At 47.3% G+C, this 16,538-nt stretch overlaps 1 protein-coding gene across 1 annotated transcript; it reads right to left on the minus strand.

Moving 5' to 3' along the window:
- Window positions 1-53: 53 nt before the first annotated feature.
- On the minus strand, window positions 54-9,793 carry GAR1 (GAR1 ribonucleoprotein). Its single transcript, XM_050946765.1, has 7 exons — window positions 9,713-9,793; window positions 6,829-7,049; window positions 6,592-6,746; window positions 2,884-2,943; window positions 2,075-2,198; window positions 1,042-1,116; window positions 54-703 (listed from the first exon to the last, which is right to left on the minus strand). Exons 2-7 carry the CDS (start codon window positions 7,040-7,042, stop codon window positions 690-692), a joined length of 642 nt encoding a protein of 213 aa, XP_050802722.1. The 5' UTR covers window positions 7,043-7,049; window positions 9,713-9,793; the 3' UTR covers window positions 54-689.
- Window positions 9,794-16,538: the final 6,745 nt, after the last annotated feature.

Here is a 16,538-nt window from a genome sequence, read left to right on the forward strand (position 1 = left end):
TGTAGAAGAACATGGTACTAACAACCTGGACCTTCCCAAAAGTTACAGGCCCATTTTTAGTTTTAATGAAGATTTATTCAGGAAAGTGTATTAAGCATTCTTTACTATCCTCCTTTTCAGGCATGGTGCATTTTATACAAATTTTCTATTTTTTAAAATATTTGGTTTTTAGACTTTGTTAGTCACTGAAAATATTCCAAAATAGGAAACAAGAGAAAGAACTAAGCAGGGTATGTGCAACATACACAGCACAACAAATGCAACAATGAAAAGACAGGGAGAACAAGACACCAGTCACATGTAACACAGATTGATATCTGTGCCCTTAGAGAGTCTGCAGCTTTTCTTTTTTTTTTTTTAAACAATTCTTCAGTGGATCATTTACTTTCAACTTCAACATGAAGTCAAGCATTAATTAAAATAGACTGTCAGAAATGAAGAATCTAAAACCATACAATTTAAAGTCTGCTTTGATAATTAAAAATGTTCAAGTATATTTCAAGTGAAGAATAAAGAGCTGCCTCCAATTCTTCATCGGTGAACACAACCTCTTCATGTGTTGATCAGCATCCATTAGTTGTAACAATTAATATTGGCGATACATTGTTACTTTGATTGCTTTAAAAACAATTTATTACTTTTCAGGTCCACCAGAAAATTCAGCAGTTAGATGCCAATATCTCCACTTTTTAACGTCCTCTACCTGTTTTGAAAGAGAAGAGTGTACATTAAACAATTAATACCTTGAAGCAAATGTCTGAAGTGCACAAATACTGCACAAATTATTACACTGAGAAGCCAGCTATATGCCCCATTTTTGGTCTTACACAGAAATACAGAAAACTGAACTTGGACTAGAGAATCTGTTGTGAAGTGCAGAAACTACCATACAGGTAACTTTTTGCATAAAACTAGTAGAAATTTGTGCTTCTTTACAAGACTGATGGCAGAAAAATTGAAGTGAATCAAATATTCAATAACTGTTTTACGTGTCCTGAAATTCTCTTTTAAAAACACCCTGAATTTAAATAGTACTCTTACCCCTGAAACCACGGCCACCACCTCCACCTCTTCCTCCTCTGAAGCCTCCACCACCTCTTCCTCCTCTGAAGCCACCTACAAAAAGGCAACGAAATAAGTTTTCAGAAGTTAATTCACAAGTCTGTTATGTGCTAAGAATGTAACAAGTTACTGCACAAACATCCTCTGTATGAGAAAATGAAACAAAAATAACTGTTAAGACAGGCAAGGTTTAGTGTTGACCACAGTCCCCTTCTCCATGAGCCACCACAACTCCTGTCCCAAAATACCTGTCCCAAAATACCGGAAGGCATATAAAAACCCCCACGTATTTGGAGTTTCTATACCAAGCCATTTTGGATATATAGAGAGCCAAAACATGCTAGGTTTTTGGGTTTTTTTTGTTTGGTTGGGTTTTTTTGTGTTTTTTTAAAAGTAAACAGGTAAAGTTTTCAGGACACCATAACTTTGAAACTGATGTTTCATATGAAACTTCTCAGAAATTATCTACCCTTGCAGGAGATGCAAAATAAAGTTACAGAGCAAATTTTTCTTTTTGGGAAGTTAGGCGTTTGTGTGTACAGATGCATGTCAGAGAAAAATCTGTCTTTTAAGCAGAGATCTACCTTTGACCTTATTTGTGGAGCAGCTACCACAATGAAGTTAAATGTAATAAGAGATGGAAGAGATCTACTAGGTCATCAAGTGCACACACCAAAGCAGTTTACCATGCACTATTTTTCAGTATTTTGTCCAATCTAGATTTTAAACGTGTTGTGAAACTGGGCTTTTGCCATTAACTTTGAGAGTATATTCCATCATCTAATAGATTTTACCACTGGAAAACTATCGCTGGTATTCACCAAGTTTTCTTTTTCGTAATCTCGTGTCTTTGTTTCTCCATTAAGTCATACTTCACGCGTTTTCACCGTGATCTCAAAGACATGTATTTCTTTAAAAATATACTAACGAAACACAATTTACATGAGTGCTTGCTTGGCTGTATGTTTTAATTTTAAAAAAATGTCTTTTTTTTTTTTAAATAGACACTTACCTCCACCTCTACCTCCTCCTCTCCCACGCCCTCCTCTACCACCTCCTCTTGAAGCACCTTTCTCACCTGGAGGCCTAGGCAAAAACCTTTGCAACGGCAATAACTTTGCTGGGTCAATATAAAACTGCAGGAGAAAAGCACTGTTAGGCTTCAGGAACAGTGTAACATGAGTGCAATATTCACCGCCTTCCTCCTTCTCGTCTATACATGCAGAATTTTGGCTTATTTTTTCTCTATATCATCAGCATTTTTAAAGTCTTCTTTGCAAAGAGTGACATCAAACACCCAAAACTATTAAAAAGGTAGTTGTGTCAAGATCATAAAATTATTTCTGTAACAAGATTAAGATTTGTGGTTAAAAGAACAGATTTTGCAAAGGCACCAATTTTTTAATAAAATAGGGGTAGCTAAAAAAGTGTATGAGAGAGAGCAGATAAGAAATGTAAATGAACACAAATTTCTCATAAGCCATTTAACTATTAGTGTTAAAGAGAACTACTAACTAGAGAAATAAACAAATTAAAGATTTTTGGTTAGAGTGTCATGTCAAAAAGACAGTAAGTTCCTTATGAGACTAAATGTATATTAAATCAATGCACGACACAAAAATAGTTGTTTACTGCATAAGGTCCCAATTAAACATTTCTAGTGGCACTCCAGTGTTTTTCACTTCAATTATAAATGTATTTTTAGATTATGCGGTGATAGGAAATTTAGGTTATATAAAGGTTTATTTGGAAATTCTTTATGAAGTTATATTTTCTTCTCTCATTGAATATATCAGAATTTTAAGCAATTAAGATACCTACCTTTTGTAATTTTTTAAAGGAAGAGGCCTTCATGTTCTCTGACAGTTTAACTGAAAAATACTGTTAGTTTGTTTAAGGAATATAAAAGGTAACTTAACTGCATTTATAATTCTCTGTATAAATGGACAGATGTTGGTATTCTAAAAATGAGGTTATCAATTTAAATCACAGCCAGTGATTTTTTTTCTTTACTGTTACACTCATGATTACTATAAGTGAAAGATTAGACACATATTTCTATTCTTTTCAGTTTACTTTGTACATTTGACAGCATTTTGTGGACATGGTTAAATCTTAATATGGAAGGAAGAAACTCAGAAACACACCAATAGGGGAAAGGCAAAATGGGAAATGGTAATAGTAAAATGTTGCATAATCACACATTTGGCGGGGGAAGAGACTAGACTTCAATATCTCTGGCATCTTGACAATCAAAGACTGAGACAATGAAAAAGTAATGAGCTGCAGATTCTAGGTGGTTCATTTTTAACTTGGGAATGTATATTCTACTAGGAGAAAACTGCTCCTGAAATTCAAGTACAATCCTGATGCAAATAGTAAGTCAGTGAGTTAATACATTAAAGCCAATATTCTCAAAACAGAGTGCCAAAAATTAGGCACTAAATAGGGACTTATAAATTTAAGTATCCTGATTTTCAAATACCCTCTACTCCCATATAACGCCACCTGATATAACACGAATTCGGACATAACGCGGTAAAGCAGAGCCGCGGGGAGGGGCTGCGTGCTCCAGCAGATCAAATCAAGTTCGATATAATGCGGTTTCACCTATAACACTGCAAGATTTTTTGGCTCCCAAGGACAGCGTTATATCGAGGTACATATGTATACTGAACACTCCAGTTCCCAATAAAGTCACTGAGAACTGCTAGGAGGTCTGCATGTTTGAAAAACCAGGACACTCAGTTAGGCACCTAAATATGGACTCAGTAGCCTAACTTTAATCATCTATGGTAAGTGAGAAAAGAGGAGGGAGAAAATTTAGCAGTAAAACTAAAAAGGACACAAATCTATTAAACTTGCTTTGTAGGTTTCTGCTTCTATCTTCCAACCCCCCCTTTAAACTCATTACGAATATTATCAACAGTAAAGTGAAAAAAGCAGCAAAACAAAGTCACAACCCACACGCAATCCAGAGTCACTACCATTTGGAATACCACATTAATGTCTAAAATGTATGCTGGCGTAGCTTACTGAACACAGAATTTTCACCTATACGTAGGTTAGTATTTGTTTAATACACTTTGCATTAATGAACAAATTAATGTATTGTTAATAATCTTTAAAGCAGATTAAACATCCAGTGAGCCTTTACACCCAGCCTATAAAGTAAGTAAATACCACCTTTATAAAAAAAGATATGGGGAAAATGAGAAATGAAAGTCAACTAACTTATCCAAGGTCACACATGGTGGAAAAAAATCCTGACTTCCAAAACTCAAACTTAATCCTCAACACCAACAGTGTTTCAAGTTCAGATATTCCAGTACTGACTGCTGGTGGCAGTTTTTTGTGGGGCGAGATGGAAATGGAATCAGTTGAGTTTTTTCAAGCGCTGATAATTAGGATGATTCAATCCTATTACTAATACCCAGCACAGGGGACTCCACTTACAGATGTGAACTATCCAAACAAAATATATTTGCAAAAACCCCACTGCCTGCCTGTCTTGTTCTATCACTACAGTCATAAAGTTAGTCTGTTTTAAGATATTATACATTCTCTGCTGCTCCTGTGGATCCACCATCTCTGCTCCTCCTGCAGCATGCCCTTCAGCAGATCCATCCACAAACTTTCACAGAAAGTTGAGATGACCCAGACTTATAAACAGTAGCAGAGTTTTATAAATGGAAAATGCCATCCTTGTGGTTCACAGGAAAAGGAAAAACACTAATAGTAATGTAAAGACCCTTCAAAAACAGTATCTACTCCTGAGGGCATTCTGTGTCAAAAAAAATTAAAAATTCTGTGCACCATATTTTAAAATTCTGCATGTTTGAATTGTCAGTAAATAAATGCAGAAGCTCCAACAAGGCAGTGGAGAGCACAGGCCACTGGTGGCACGAAGGTGGAAGATCACCCTGCAGCCCCGCCCTCCCCCCCCTCCCCCCACAACACACAAACTCAGCGGTGAGGCTGCACCCGACCCTGACACAACACAAGGCCTAGGCCTGCCCCAGAAACACTCTGGGGCCCTGCCCCTCTGCACCAGGTGTACCAGGTGTGGGGCAGGTAGGCTCAACCAGGCAGGATCCAAGTGTGGAGGGGCTTGGTGTGTGTGTGTTTGGAGGGGGGGGAGCGGTTCTAGGTGTGGGGTGAAAGGATTTTGTGTGGGACAATCTGGGTGCATGCAACCCAGTGGAGGGTCTAGGTGTGGGGGCATTTGGATGCACAAAGGCTCATTGGGGACGTTCCAGGTGCAGGGGCAATAGGACTCTACAGGGGCTTCCACGTAAAGGTTGCTGGGACTCAGTGGAGGAATCTGGGCGTGGGGGTCTTAGCAGGGGGAGTGGGGCTTGGTGGAGTGGGGGTCTGGATGGAGCTAGTTGGCAGTCAGTGGTGCGGGGGTCTGGATGTGGGAGCTCAAGTTGGTGCAGGAGGTGGGACATCAGGGTGGGGGTTTGAGTGCAGTGAGGCCAATGAGGGGTGATCTGGGTGCAGGAGTGCGGGTCCGGAGGTCTGGGTGGAAAGGGGCTCCAGATGCAGGGGCTGAGGTTCAGTGGGGTGGGGTTCAGGTATGGAGGGCTAGGGAGGTTCCAGCTGTACCAGGTAAGGCTTGGCAGGGTGTCTGGGTATGGGAAGTCCAGATGCACAGGGGTTGGGTGGATGGGGGAACAACTCCCTAGATAGTGACCCCTCCCCCACAGCTAAGGAGTGATGTGAGTAGGAAGCAGGGGAGGATGCTGAACTTCTTGCTGCTGGCGGAGGTTTCTATGGATGGGTCTGACACAGCCCCAGCCACTCCTTGCAAGGGAAAAGACAGTCCTGTCCTCTCCTGCCTCCAGCCCAGCTGGTACTAGCAGCTAATCCCAGCTCAGAGTAGGAGCCACTGGCTGGGATGTCCCCAGCCCCACAGTGATTTACCTCTCTGCCAGCTGCTCTGGGTGCCCAAAACATTGTACCTGCGCTGCTAGGGAGTGGTGAATGACTGCTCAGGAAGTCATTTTTCTGCAGGGAAGAAAAGCAATCTGTGGGGGACATGAATTCTGCGCACATGCAGCAGCACACAATTCCCCCAGGACTAAATATCCATTTATAGTGCTTATATTAGGTACAAGTCAAGAAAAAAGAATTCAGTCTTCCAGTGTGTAAAACAAAGAGCCTAAGGGCTTCTTTAACAGGAAAGTTATATCAGTACAAGTTAAGGCGTGAATTTAAAACAATATAATTGCGGTGGTAAAACTCCTCTTGTAGAAACACTTACCCCAATATAAGAGTTCTTTTTTTTTTCTTTTTCTTTTTTTTTTTTAAGTTTAGCTTACGTCACTTTGGAAGCAGTTTAAGGTAAACAAAAAAAAAAAGCCACCACTCTATCAAAATAAGTGTCCATACGATACTAGCACATCAGCTTGACTAGTAAACATTCTCATGTACACATGCCCTATGCTATTTTGAAATGGCAGAGCAACTCTCTTCAGTTACTGACTGCACCACAAATATCCAGAATAATCTACTTTTGAAGGATACAAAGTCTCTTAGCTGTCCAAATATTTCATCTACTTTGCCAATCTGCTCTTTATTATCCAAGTAAACTGGTGCATTGAAATAAGGCACTCTGTTTTCTTCCGTCGTGCATTTGCAAACAATGTCATCTTCACAAGGATGCATGAATTCTCCCAATACTGTAGTAAGGAAAAAAAGATGTACTGAAAATGGGAATATTCATTCCAAACAAAATGAGTACAATCTCTCAAGATAACTTACTAACTACACTTTCAGGAGGTCCTTGGTCATATCCTCTGTTGAAGCCTCCACGTCCACCCCCTCCACGCCCAAAGCCACCTCGTCCACCTCGATTGAAGCCACCTCGTCCACCTCGATTGAAGCCACCTCCGCCACCACGATTGAAGCCACCTCCGCCACCATGACTGAAGCCACCTCCGCCTCCTCTGCCACCTCCTCTGCCTCTAAAAGACATTTTCTACCTGTTAAATGGGAAAAAAGTCAATTAAAAAGAAAAGGTCAAAGGCATTTCATGACTTACTAAATTTCCAAGTTAGTTGAGACCCCACAGTTTGTCAATTTAACATGTATTGATTTGGCTCTTAATTCAAATATATGTTCATTGGTCAACTCAAGATTCCATCTAAAATTAAAGCTACTGCAAAGTCCATTCATAGAAGCAGAAGGGAAGGGAAGGATTTTAGATTGGTACTTTTTAAACACACAGTGCTGTATGAAAAACTTCTCCTCCTTCTTTTTCTATGACTGGACACTGCAACAGATTTCAGCTATGACACAAATTAATGACTGCCACAAAACAAGCACAATTTAGCATACATTTGCATTTTTTATCCTGAACATCCCCAAAATGAATCTTATATACTCCTAGTATTGTTGCAAGCTAAGTAAGGGTACACAGAGACCAAATATTTCACGCACCTTGTCAGTCTACGTAAAAGCCTAATGGAGATGAGGCAGTTTGTAGTTTTCATCTGAGTAGGCAAGACAAATTAGGATATGTCTACACTGCAATAAAAGACATGCAGCAGCAAGTTTCAGAGCCTGGGTCCACTGACTCAGGCTTGGGCTGCAGGGCTAAAACTAGCAGTGTGGACATCTGGGCTTCAGCCCAAGCATCTATGCATCAGTTGACCCAGGCTCTGAAACTTGCTGCCACAGGTCTTTTATTGCAGTAAAGACTTACCTTTAGGGTACATCTACAATAAAACACCTGCAGCTGGCCCATGTCAGCTGATTTGGGCTTGTGGGACTATAAAACTGTAGTGTAGACATTTGAGCTCAGGCTGGAACTCAGGCTCTGAAGCCCGTTGCTGCAGGGGTTTTACTTCAGTGTAGCCGTACCCTTAGGGTAAGTCTACACTGCTATTAGACACCCATAGCCAGCCGATTTCAGCTCATGGGGCTCGAGCTAAGAGACTGTTTAATTGCAGTGGAGGAGTTTGGAGCTCTGAGACCCTCCCACCACTCAGGGTCCCAGAGCCCAGGCTCCAGCCCAAGCCTGAGTGTCCACACTATACTTAAACAGACCCACAAGGGCCACTGACAGGTTATTAACTGCAGTATAGACCGGGGGTCGGCAACTTTTCAGAAGTGGTGTGCTGAGTCTTCATTTATTCACTCTGATTTAAGGTTTCGCGTGCTAGCAATACATTTTAACGTTTTTAGAAGGTCTCTTTCTATAAGCCTATAATATATAACTAAACTATTATTATATGTAAAGTAAATAAGGTTTTTAAAGTGTTTAAGAAGCTTCATTTAAAATTAAATTAAAATGCAGAGCCCCCTGGATTGGTGGCCAGGACCCAGGCAGCGTGAGTGCCATTGAAAATCAGCTTGCATGCCGCCTTCGGCACACGTGCCATAGGTTGCCTACCCCTGATATAGACATACGCTTCAAAGGCTCAGAGATAGCAGGAGCCTAGGGTTTACCTTGACATGCTAACTCAGGGGAAAACTACAAACTGCCTCGTCTGTACTAGGATTATAACACAAGTTAACTGAGTGGAGCTGAGACATCTTTCCCTGGCACAGACACAGTCCGATGTGACTTCAGCATATTCCACACTGCAGGCTACTAGCGTCAACCTGCGACTCACTGGGCTCAGGCATTACTAGTAACATAGACAATGGGTTTTACTCAGAACCCATTAGAGGCCCTCAGCAGGAATATTTTTGCCCCCTCCAATACTAAAACAGGCAAGTTATTATAATAAAAATTGAACAGAGGGTGTCCCTTGAGGTGCTTGGGGCTCTAAGCAATTGCTTAGTCTGCTTATGCCTAGCACGGGTTCTGTGTTTATTGATCAACACATCTCTTTATCAGACGCATACGGGACACAGCCTAAACCGCCAGCTTAGATTCCAGGTGTAGCAGCACCTGGCCAAATGCGAGGCCTGGCTCCAGGACTACTGGGTTCTCTCCCTGGCTCTCCCCAGCACCGGGCCAGCGATAGGAGACAGGGATCTGCAGCCACACCCCGCAGCAGGTAGAGAGAGAAGACGAGCAGTTTGTATGGGGCTGCATGCAGTCTGTACGTGGCTGCCCATCTAGATGCTCAGGCATAAGTCTGGTGATGGCCACCACAGCAGCACCAGGGGAAGGTGAATGGTCTCGGGGAGATTTAATGGCAGACAGCACGCTCAGGCGCGCGGCACGGGCCAAGCGAGAGAAGGGGGTGCGCTCTGACATAGAATGGGCACCAGCCCAGAAACAGGGAAAGGGGGGGGGCTCTGAGGTGCGATGGGACCCAGCCCAGCGATCGGGTGGAGAGGGGGGCTCTGAGGTGCGATGGGACCCAGCCCAGAGACAGGGGAAGGGGGGGGCCCTCTGAGGTGCGATGGGACCCAGCTCCAGAAACAGGAAAGGGGGGGGCTCCGAGGTGCGATGGGACCCAGCCCAGAGACGGGGAAAGCGGGGGCCCTCTGAGGTGCGCTGGGACCCAGCCCAGAGTTGTGGGGCGGGCTCCGAGCTGCGATGGGACCCAGCCCAGAGACGGGGGGATGAGCATTTAGTTCTAAAGAAACCGTTAACACTGTTACTCAAATGGCCGGAGCTTCGATCCTCCGACCCCCAAGCAACGCAGCCAACTAGCGGAAGCCCCCAGTGCGAGCACCCCTCACTCACCCACCACGAGCAGCCCACGTGGCTCCTTACACAGACCCGGCCGCTTCCGCTGTCGTCAACAAACCGCGACCGGGCAGGGGCGCGCGCCTCGACTCACCAGCCAATCCCAGATGCGCACAGAGGAATCTGCCGTAAAGCAAAGGCCCTTTTTCACCCACGCGGATTTGCTTTTGCATCAGTTAATGCGTTTACGACAGTTTGGGAGCCGCGGCACTCGCCGCTCGGAGCGCCGGCGCAGTACCCCTGAAACGGGGGCCGGCGGAGAGCTTTCCGCGGCGACCAATGAAAGAAAGTCGTCCCCGCCCCCTCGGCTGTGAGTGGCGCCCGGAGGAAGAGTCTCTTCCTGAGTAGTGACACGGAGGCGGGAAGAGTAAGGAGGCGCATGCGCAGGAGTGTGGCGTTGACGTTTTCTTCTTCTCTAGCTAATCTCAACACCACGATTCCATCCCAGCGCGCGCGCTCTGGCCGCTGCTTGCCCTGCTCAGCGCGCGCAGAGCACCAGGCTCCCTGAGCAGGCTGGAGCTGCGCGCGCTGGGGGTTCAGGTGCAGCTGCTGAGCCCAGCTGTAGGCTGATGGGGGCACGTGCAGGGGAGCTGGCCGGGGCCAGCCTGCCAGATTGCCACGAATCACATGGGTGGTTTCCCGCCACGTTTCAAGGCTTTTGACACAGCCCCACTTGACACTATCATGAGCAGAGTAGGGGAGTCACTGTTAGGTGGGTGCACAACTGTACTGAGTGGTTCACTTGCAGACTGGGTGGCTGCATCTACTGGGGTACCTCGGGGGTCTGTCCTGGCTGGGGCTGATATATTCGGTGGTTTCCGTAGCGACTTGGATGATGGAATGAAGAGCATGCTTAGAGAAGTTGTTTGTGACATTAAGCTGGGAGGCGGAGTAGGGAGGACACCGTTAGACTTTGGAATGGTCTTGGTAAGTTGGAGAATTGGTCTGTAATCAATATGATGAAATTCAGTAAAGTCAGTTTAAAGTGCTAAAAAAAAGGGGGGGAATGAGGGACAAATGCACAGCTACAAAATGGGGAATAACTGCCAGCCACCAGTACGGCAGAAAAGGATCTGGGATTATAGTGAATCACAAACTAAGCACTAGTCTACACTACCAACTTATGTCAGTATAATGACATCGCTTAGGCATGTGGAAAATCTATACCCCTGAGCAAGACATAACTAGGGTTGCCAACTCTCCTGGAATTGGGCTCCATCTCCCGGAGGCTACTGAAGCCAATCCAGAAGACTTTAGGATGCTAAAAGTCCAGAGAGCCGTGGGACTAAGGCAGGCTCCCTACCTGCCCTAGCTCCACATTGCTCCCAGAAGCGGACAACATACCCAGCAACCGCGCACCCAGGTGGTCTCTGTCCCGAGTGTCGACTCCACAGCTCCCATTGGCCAGGAACAGGAACAGCCAGTTGGAGCTGCAGAGGTGGTGCCTGCAGCCCCTGGGCCTAGGGGCCACTGCGGGACGTGCCGCCACTTCCAGGAGCCACCCAAAGTAAGCGCCGCCTGGCTGGAGCCTGCACCCCAAACCCTGTCCCCTACCCCAAACTCCTGCCCCAGCTCCCTCCCGCACCCAAACTTCCTCCCAGAGCCTGCACCCCAAACTCTCTCCTGCACCCGAACCACCTGCCCCAGCCCTGAGCCCCTCCCAGAGTTCAAACCCCATCCCGCGCCCCAACCACCTGCCCTAGTCCTGATCCCCCTCTCGCACCCCTTTCTGCACCCAACCCCCTGCCCCAGGCTCAGCCTGGAGCCCCCCACACACACACTGAACCCCTTGGCCCCAGCCCTGAGCCCGCACCCCCTGCTGGGCCCCAACCCCCTGCCCCACCCCAGTGAAAGTGAGTGAGGGTGGGGGAGAATGAGTGATGGAGGGAGGGGGCTGTAGTGAATGGGAGGCAGGGCCTCAGAGAAAGGGCAGGGTGTTTGGGTTTGTGCAGTTAGACAGTTGGCAACCCTACACATAACACCCACCTAACTCCTGGTGTAGATAGCGCTGTGTCGACAGGAGGGCTTCTCTGATCAACTTAGCTACTGACTGTCGGGGAGGTGGAGAGCCTACACCAGAGGTGGGCAAACTGTGGCCCGTGGGCCCAGGGCTGGTGCAAGGCTATTTTGTGCTCTAGGCGAAACTTCCACCTTGCGCCCCATTATAAACTTTCAAAAATGAATACTGCATAATGTGGCATTGTTCATTAGAATTAATACAAGAGGGTCAGAGGAGAGGATCACAACGGTCCCTTCTGGCCCAGGGGAACCAATGAGCGAGGAGGAGGCTGAGAATGCCCCCAGCTCACAGAGTCTCTAAACATTCCCAGGCTCTGAGTACTTTGCTCTCCAGGGGAGACCAAGGGGCAAGGAGGGCAGAGCCAGGCTCTCCCAGGGAGCAGTGAGGCTCTCCCCGGGGATCAGGGCCAGCTCCCCGCATTGGCACAGTGCCACTGGGGAGGGTCGGGGTTTGAAAGCGAACTTGCGCCAGCCCTTTCCCCTCCATCGCGTTGTGGGGTTTAGTTTCACTTTCCCTTGCCCCATGAGGCGGCTGCGTCTGCCCCAGGCACAGTGTGTTGGAGGGCAAAGCTCACCTGAGCTCAGGACTGTGTCTTGCCTCCCCCAACCGCTCCGTCCCTCGGCCGCACTGGGCGCTGCACCCAGCCAGCTGTCTCCTCCTTGCTCGGCTGCAGGTTCCCACTGATCGTCCTGCGCGGTGCCCCTCATCTCAGGGGCGGGTTTGTTATGGAGGCCTCACTCCCCGCTCTGCCCCACTCAGCTGACTCCTGTGACGCCGGACACCGCTTTTTGGTGCCCCCCAATTTTGGCACCCTAGGCGGTTGCCTAGTTCACCTAGTGGTTACACCGGCCTTGCGCGGGCCACATACGGCCCTCGGGACCCTCCTGCCTGACCACTGAGCTTCTGGCCCGGGAGCCTAGCCCCAAGCCCCTCCCCTGCTGTTCCCCCTCCCTGCAGCCTCAGCTCATTGCACCACTGGCACAATGCTCTGGGTGGTGGGGCTGCGAGCTCTTGCCAGGCCTGACCTGGTGCTCTGTGCTGTCGGTAGCGTGGCTGACTCCAGCCGGGTGGCACGGCTGCCTGCCCTGGTGCTCTGTGCAAAGCAGCCGTAGTGCCATCAGCCACCAGTGCTCCAGGCAGCGCGGTAAGGGGGCAGGGAGCAGGGGAGATTGAATAGAGGGCAGGAGAATTCGGTGGTGGTCAGGGGTTGGGGGTGTGGCTAGGGGTTGAGATGGTCAGGGGGCAGGGAAAAGGGGGGTTGAATGGGGGCAGGAGTCCCTGAGGGGCAGTCTGGAAGGAGATGGGGGGTTGAATGGGGGCAGGGGTCCTAGGGGGGCAGTCAGGAATGAGAGGAGAGGTTGGATGGGGTGGTGAGGGGCAGTAAGGGGCAGGGTTCCGGGGGCAGTCAGGGGACAGGGAGGGATGGATGGGGCAAGAGTCCCAGTGAGGCCGTCAGGGTGAAAAGTTTTCCTGCCCCGGCCTACGCCGATGGGAGAAGGGCTCCTGTCAGTATAGACAGCATCTTCACTAAGCGCTACAGCTGTGCAGCTGCAGTGCTGTAAGGGTAGACAAGTCCTGAATATGAGACAACAGTGTGATGCTGTTGCAAATGAGGCTAATTTTCTTTCTGGGGTGTATTAATAGGAGTATCGTTTGTAAGACACAGGAGATAATTATCCCGTCATTACTAGGCAGTGGTGAGGCCTCAAATGGACTCCTGTGACCAGTTTTGAGCACCACACTTTTAGAAAGGTGACACTGGAAAGAGTCCAGAGCAACAGAAATGATAAGAGGTTTAGAAAACATGATCTATGAGAAAAGGTTGAAAGAATTGAGCATTCTTAGTCTAGATAAGAGAAGGCTGAAGGGGAATGTCATAACATGCATCTGTAAAAGGTTGTTTTAAAGAAAACAATGATCAGTTGTTCTCCATGTTTGCCAAGGGTTGGACAAAAAGTAATTGGCTTAGTTTGCAGCAAGGGAGGTTCGGGTAGATATTAGGAAAAACTTTCTAACTATAAGTATAAGCAGTGGAACAAGTTACCTGGGGAGGTTTTAAGAACAGGTCAGACAGACACCTGACAGAGTTGGTCTAGGTAGACTCAATCCTGCCTCAGCCTGGGGGATGGACTAAATGACCTCTTGAGGTCGCATCCAGCCCTGCATTTCTATAATGAAATCTAATTAATCTCAAATAATCATATCAACTCAGTAGTTTGAGGTCCCACATTTCTGCCCTGACCCTGCCTCCCGATATTTGTTGTTGTATAATCACATTTTCCTGATTTTAAAAACATGTTCCCCTGTTGCTGTTTGAAAGACCCTTACAAGTAGCAAGGGAATCTGTATAAAGGCCCTGATCCTGCAATATATGCCAGCAGTATCACACTGAAGTCCCTTTGAACTGTGAAATTCTAGAAACCGCTAAGATTTTGGGTTTTGTCAGCTACAGCTAATGACAACAGCTATTGTACAATATTTTGTCTCATCCTGGTTTAAATTTTAATAAAGTTTGGGCTGCATTAGTATGATTAAAGAAAAAAGTCATATCAGAGCCATAACAGCCTCTGGGTATGTCTACACTACAGGATTATTCCGATTTTACAGAAACCGTTTTTTTTAAACAGATTGTATAAAGTCGTGTGCAGGCGGCCACACTAAGCACATTAATTCGGCAGTGTGCGTCCATGTACCGAGGCTAGCGTTGATTTCCGTAGCGTTGCACTGTGGGTAGCTATCCCATAGTTCCCGCAGTCTCACCCGCCCATTGGAATTCTGGGTTGAGATCCCAGTGCCAGATGGGCAAAAAACATTGCTGCTCGTGATTCTGGGTACAGCCTCACCCCTCCCTCGGTGAAAGTAGTGGCAGACAACTGTTTCGCGCCTTTTTTCCTGGGTGAACTGTGCAGACGCCATACCACGGCAAGCATGGACTCTGCTGAGCACAAGACAGCAATCATGGGACATTTTAAACACCTCGTGCATTCTCGTGCAGTCTATGCTGAATCGGGGCCTGCAAAACCAGATGAGGAGGAGGCGGCTACGGCAGAGCAGCGACGAGAGTGATGAGGACATGGACACAGAATTCCCTCAAACCGCAGGCCCCTGCGCTTTGGAGATCATGCTGGTAATGGGGCAGGTTCTAGCCACTGAACGCCAATTTTGGGCCCGGGAAACAAGCACAGACTGGTGGGACCGCATAGTGTTGCAGGTGTGGGACGATTCCCAGTGGCTGCGAAACTTTCGCGTGGGTAAGGGTACTTTCATGGAACTTTGTGACTTGCTTTCCTGTGGCCTGAAACGCCAGAATACCAAGATGAGAGCAGCCATCACAGTTGAGAAGCGAGTGGCAATAGCCCTCTGAAAGCTTGCAATGCCAGACAGCTACCGGTCAGTTGGGAATCAATTTGGAGTGGGAAAATCTACTGTGGGGGCTGCTGTGATGCAAGTAGCCAAAGCAATCACTAAGCTGCTGCTACAAAAGGTTGTGACTCTGGGAAATATGGAGGTCATAGTGGATGGCTTTGCTGCAATGGGATTCCCTAACCATGGTGGGGTGATAGATGGAAACCATATCCCTATCTTGGCACTGGAGCACCAGGGCACCCAGTTCGTAAACCGCAAGGGGTACTTTTCAATAGTGCTGCAAGCACTGGTGGATCACAAGGGCCGTTTCAGTAACATCCACGTGGGATGGCCGGGAAGGGTTCATGACGCACGCGTTTTCAGGAACACTACATTGTTTAAACAGCTGCAGCGAGGGAGTTACTTCCCCAGACCAGAAAATAACAGTTGGGGATATTGAAATGCCTCTAGTTATCCTGGGGGACCCAGCCTACCCCTTGATGCTTTGGCTCATGAAGCCATACACAGGCAGCCTGGACGGTAGTCAGGAGCTGTTCAACTACAGGCTGAGCAAGTGCAGAATGGTGGTAGAATGTGCATTTGGCCATTTAAAGGCGCGCTGGCACACACATTACTGACTCGCTCAGACCTCAGCAAACCAATGTCCCCATTGTTATTGCTGCTTGTTGTGTGCTCCACAATCTCTGTGAGAGTAAGGGGGAGATCTTTATGGCAAGGTGGAAGGCTGAGGCAAAACACCTGGCCGCTGATTATGCGCAGCCAGACACCAGGGCAATTAGAAGAGCACACCAGGAAGCGGTGCGCATTAGAGAAGCTTTGAAAACCAGTTTCATCACTGGCCAAGGTACAGTGTGACTGTTGGGTTTGTTTCTCCTTGATGAACCCCCCCCCCCTTGATTAACTCATTCCCTGTAAGCCACCCACTCACCCCCCCTTTGATCACAGCTTGCTTTCTAAGGAAATAAAGTCACTCTCGTTTAAAAATCATGTATTCTTTATTAATTAATTATAAAAAGAGGGAGAGAACTGACAAGGTTTCCTGGATGGGGTTTGGGAGGAGGATAGGGAAGGAAAAGGCCACTTAAAAAATTTCATAATAATGACAGCCTTCTGGTTGGGCTGTCCACTGGGGTGGAGTGGGCAGGTGCACGGAGCCTATCCACATGCTTTCTTAGTTGTCCAGTGGGTGAGGAGGCTAAGGAACGTGATGAGGGGGAGGGTGGTTATACAGGGGCTGCAGCATCACTCTGTGATCCTGCTGCCATTCCTGAAGCTCCACCATACGCTGGAGCATGTCAGTTTGATCACGCAGCAGCCCCAGCATTGCATCCCGACACCACTGATATTCCTGCTGCCACCTCTCATCTTGAGCGTCCCTCCTGTCCTCACGTTGGTCCCTCCTGTCCTCACATTGGTCCCTCCTGTCCTCACGGTCAC

Source organism: Gopherus flavomarginatus, chromosome 3 (genome assembly GCF_025201925.1).
Source record: "Gopherus flavomarginatus isolate rGopFla2 chromosome 3, rGopFla2.mat.asm, whole genome shotgun sequence".
NCBI classification, from domain to species: Eukaryota; Metazoa; Chordata; order Testudines; family Testudinidae; genus Gopherus; species Gopherus flavomarginatus.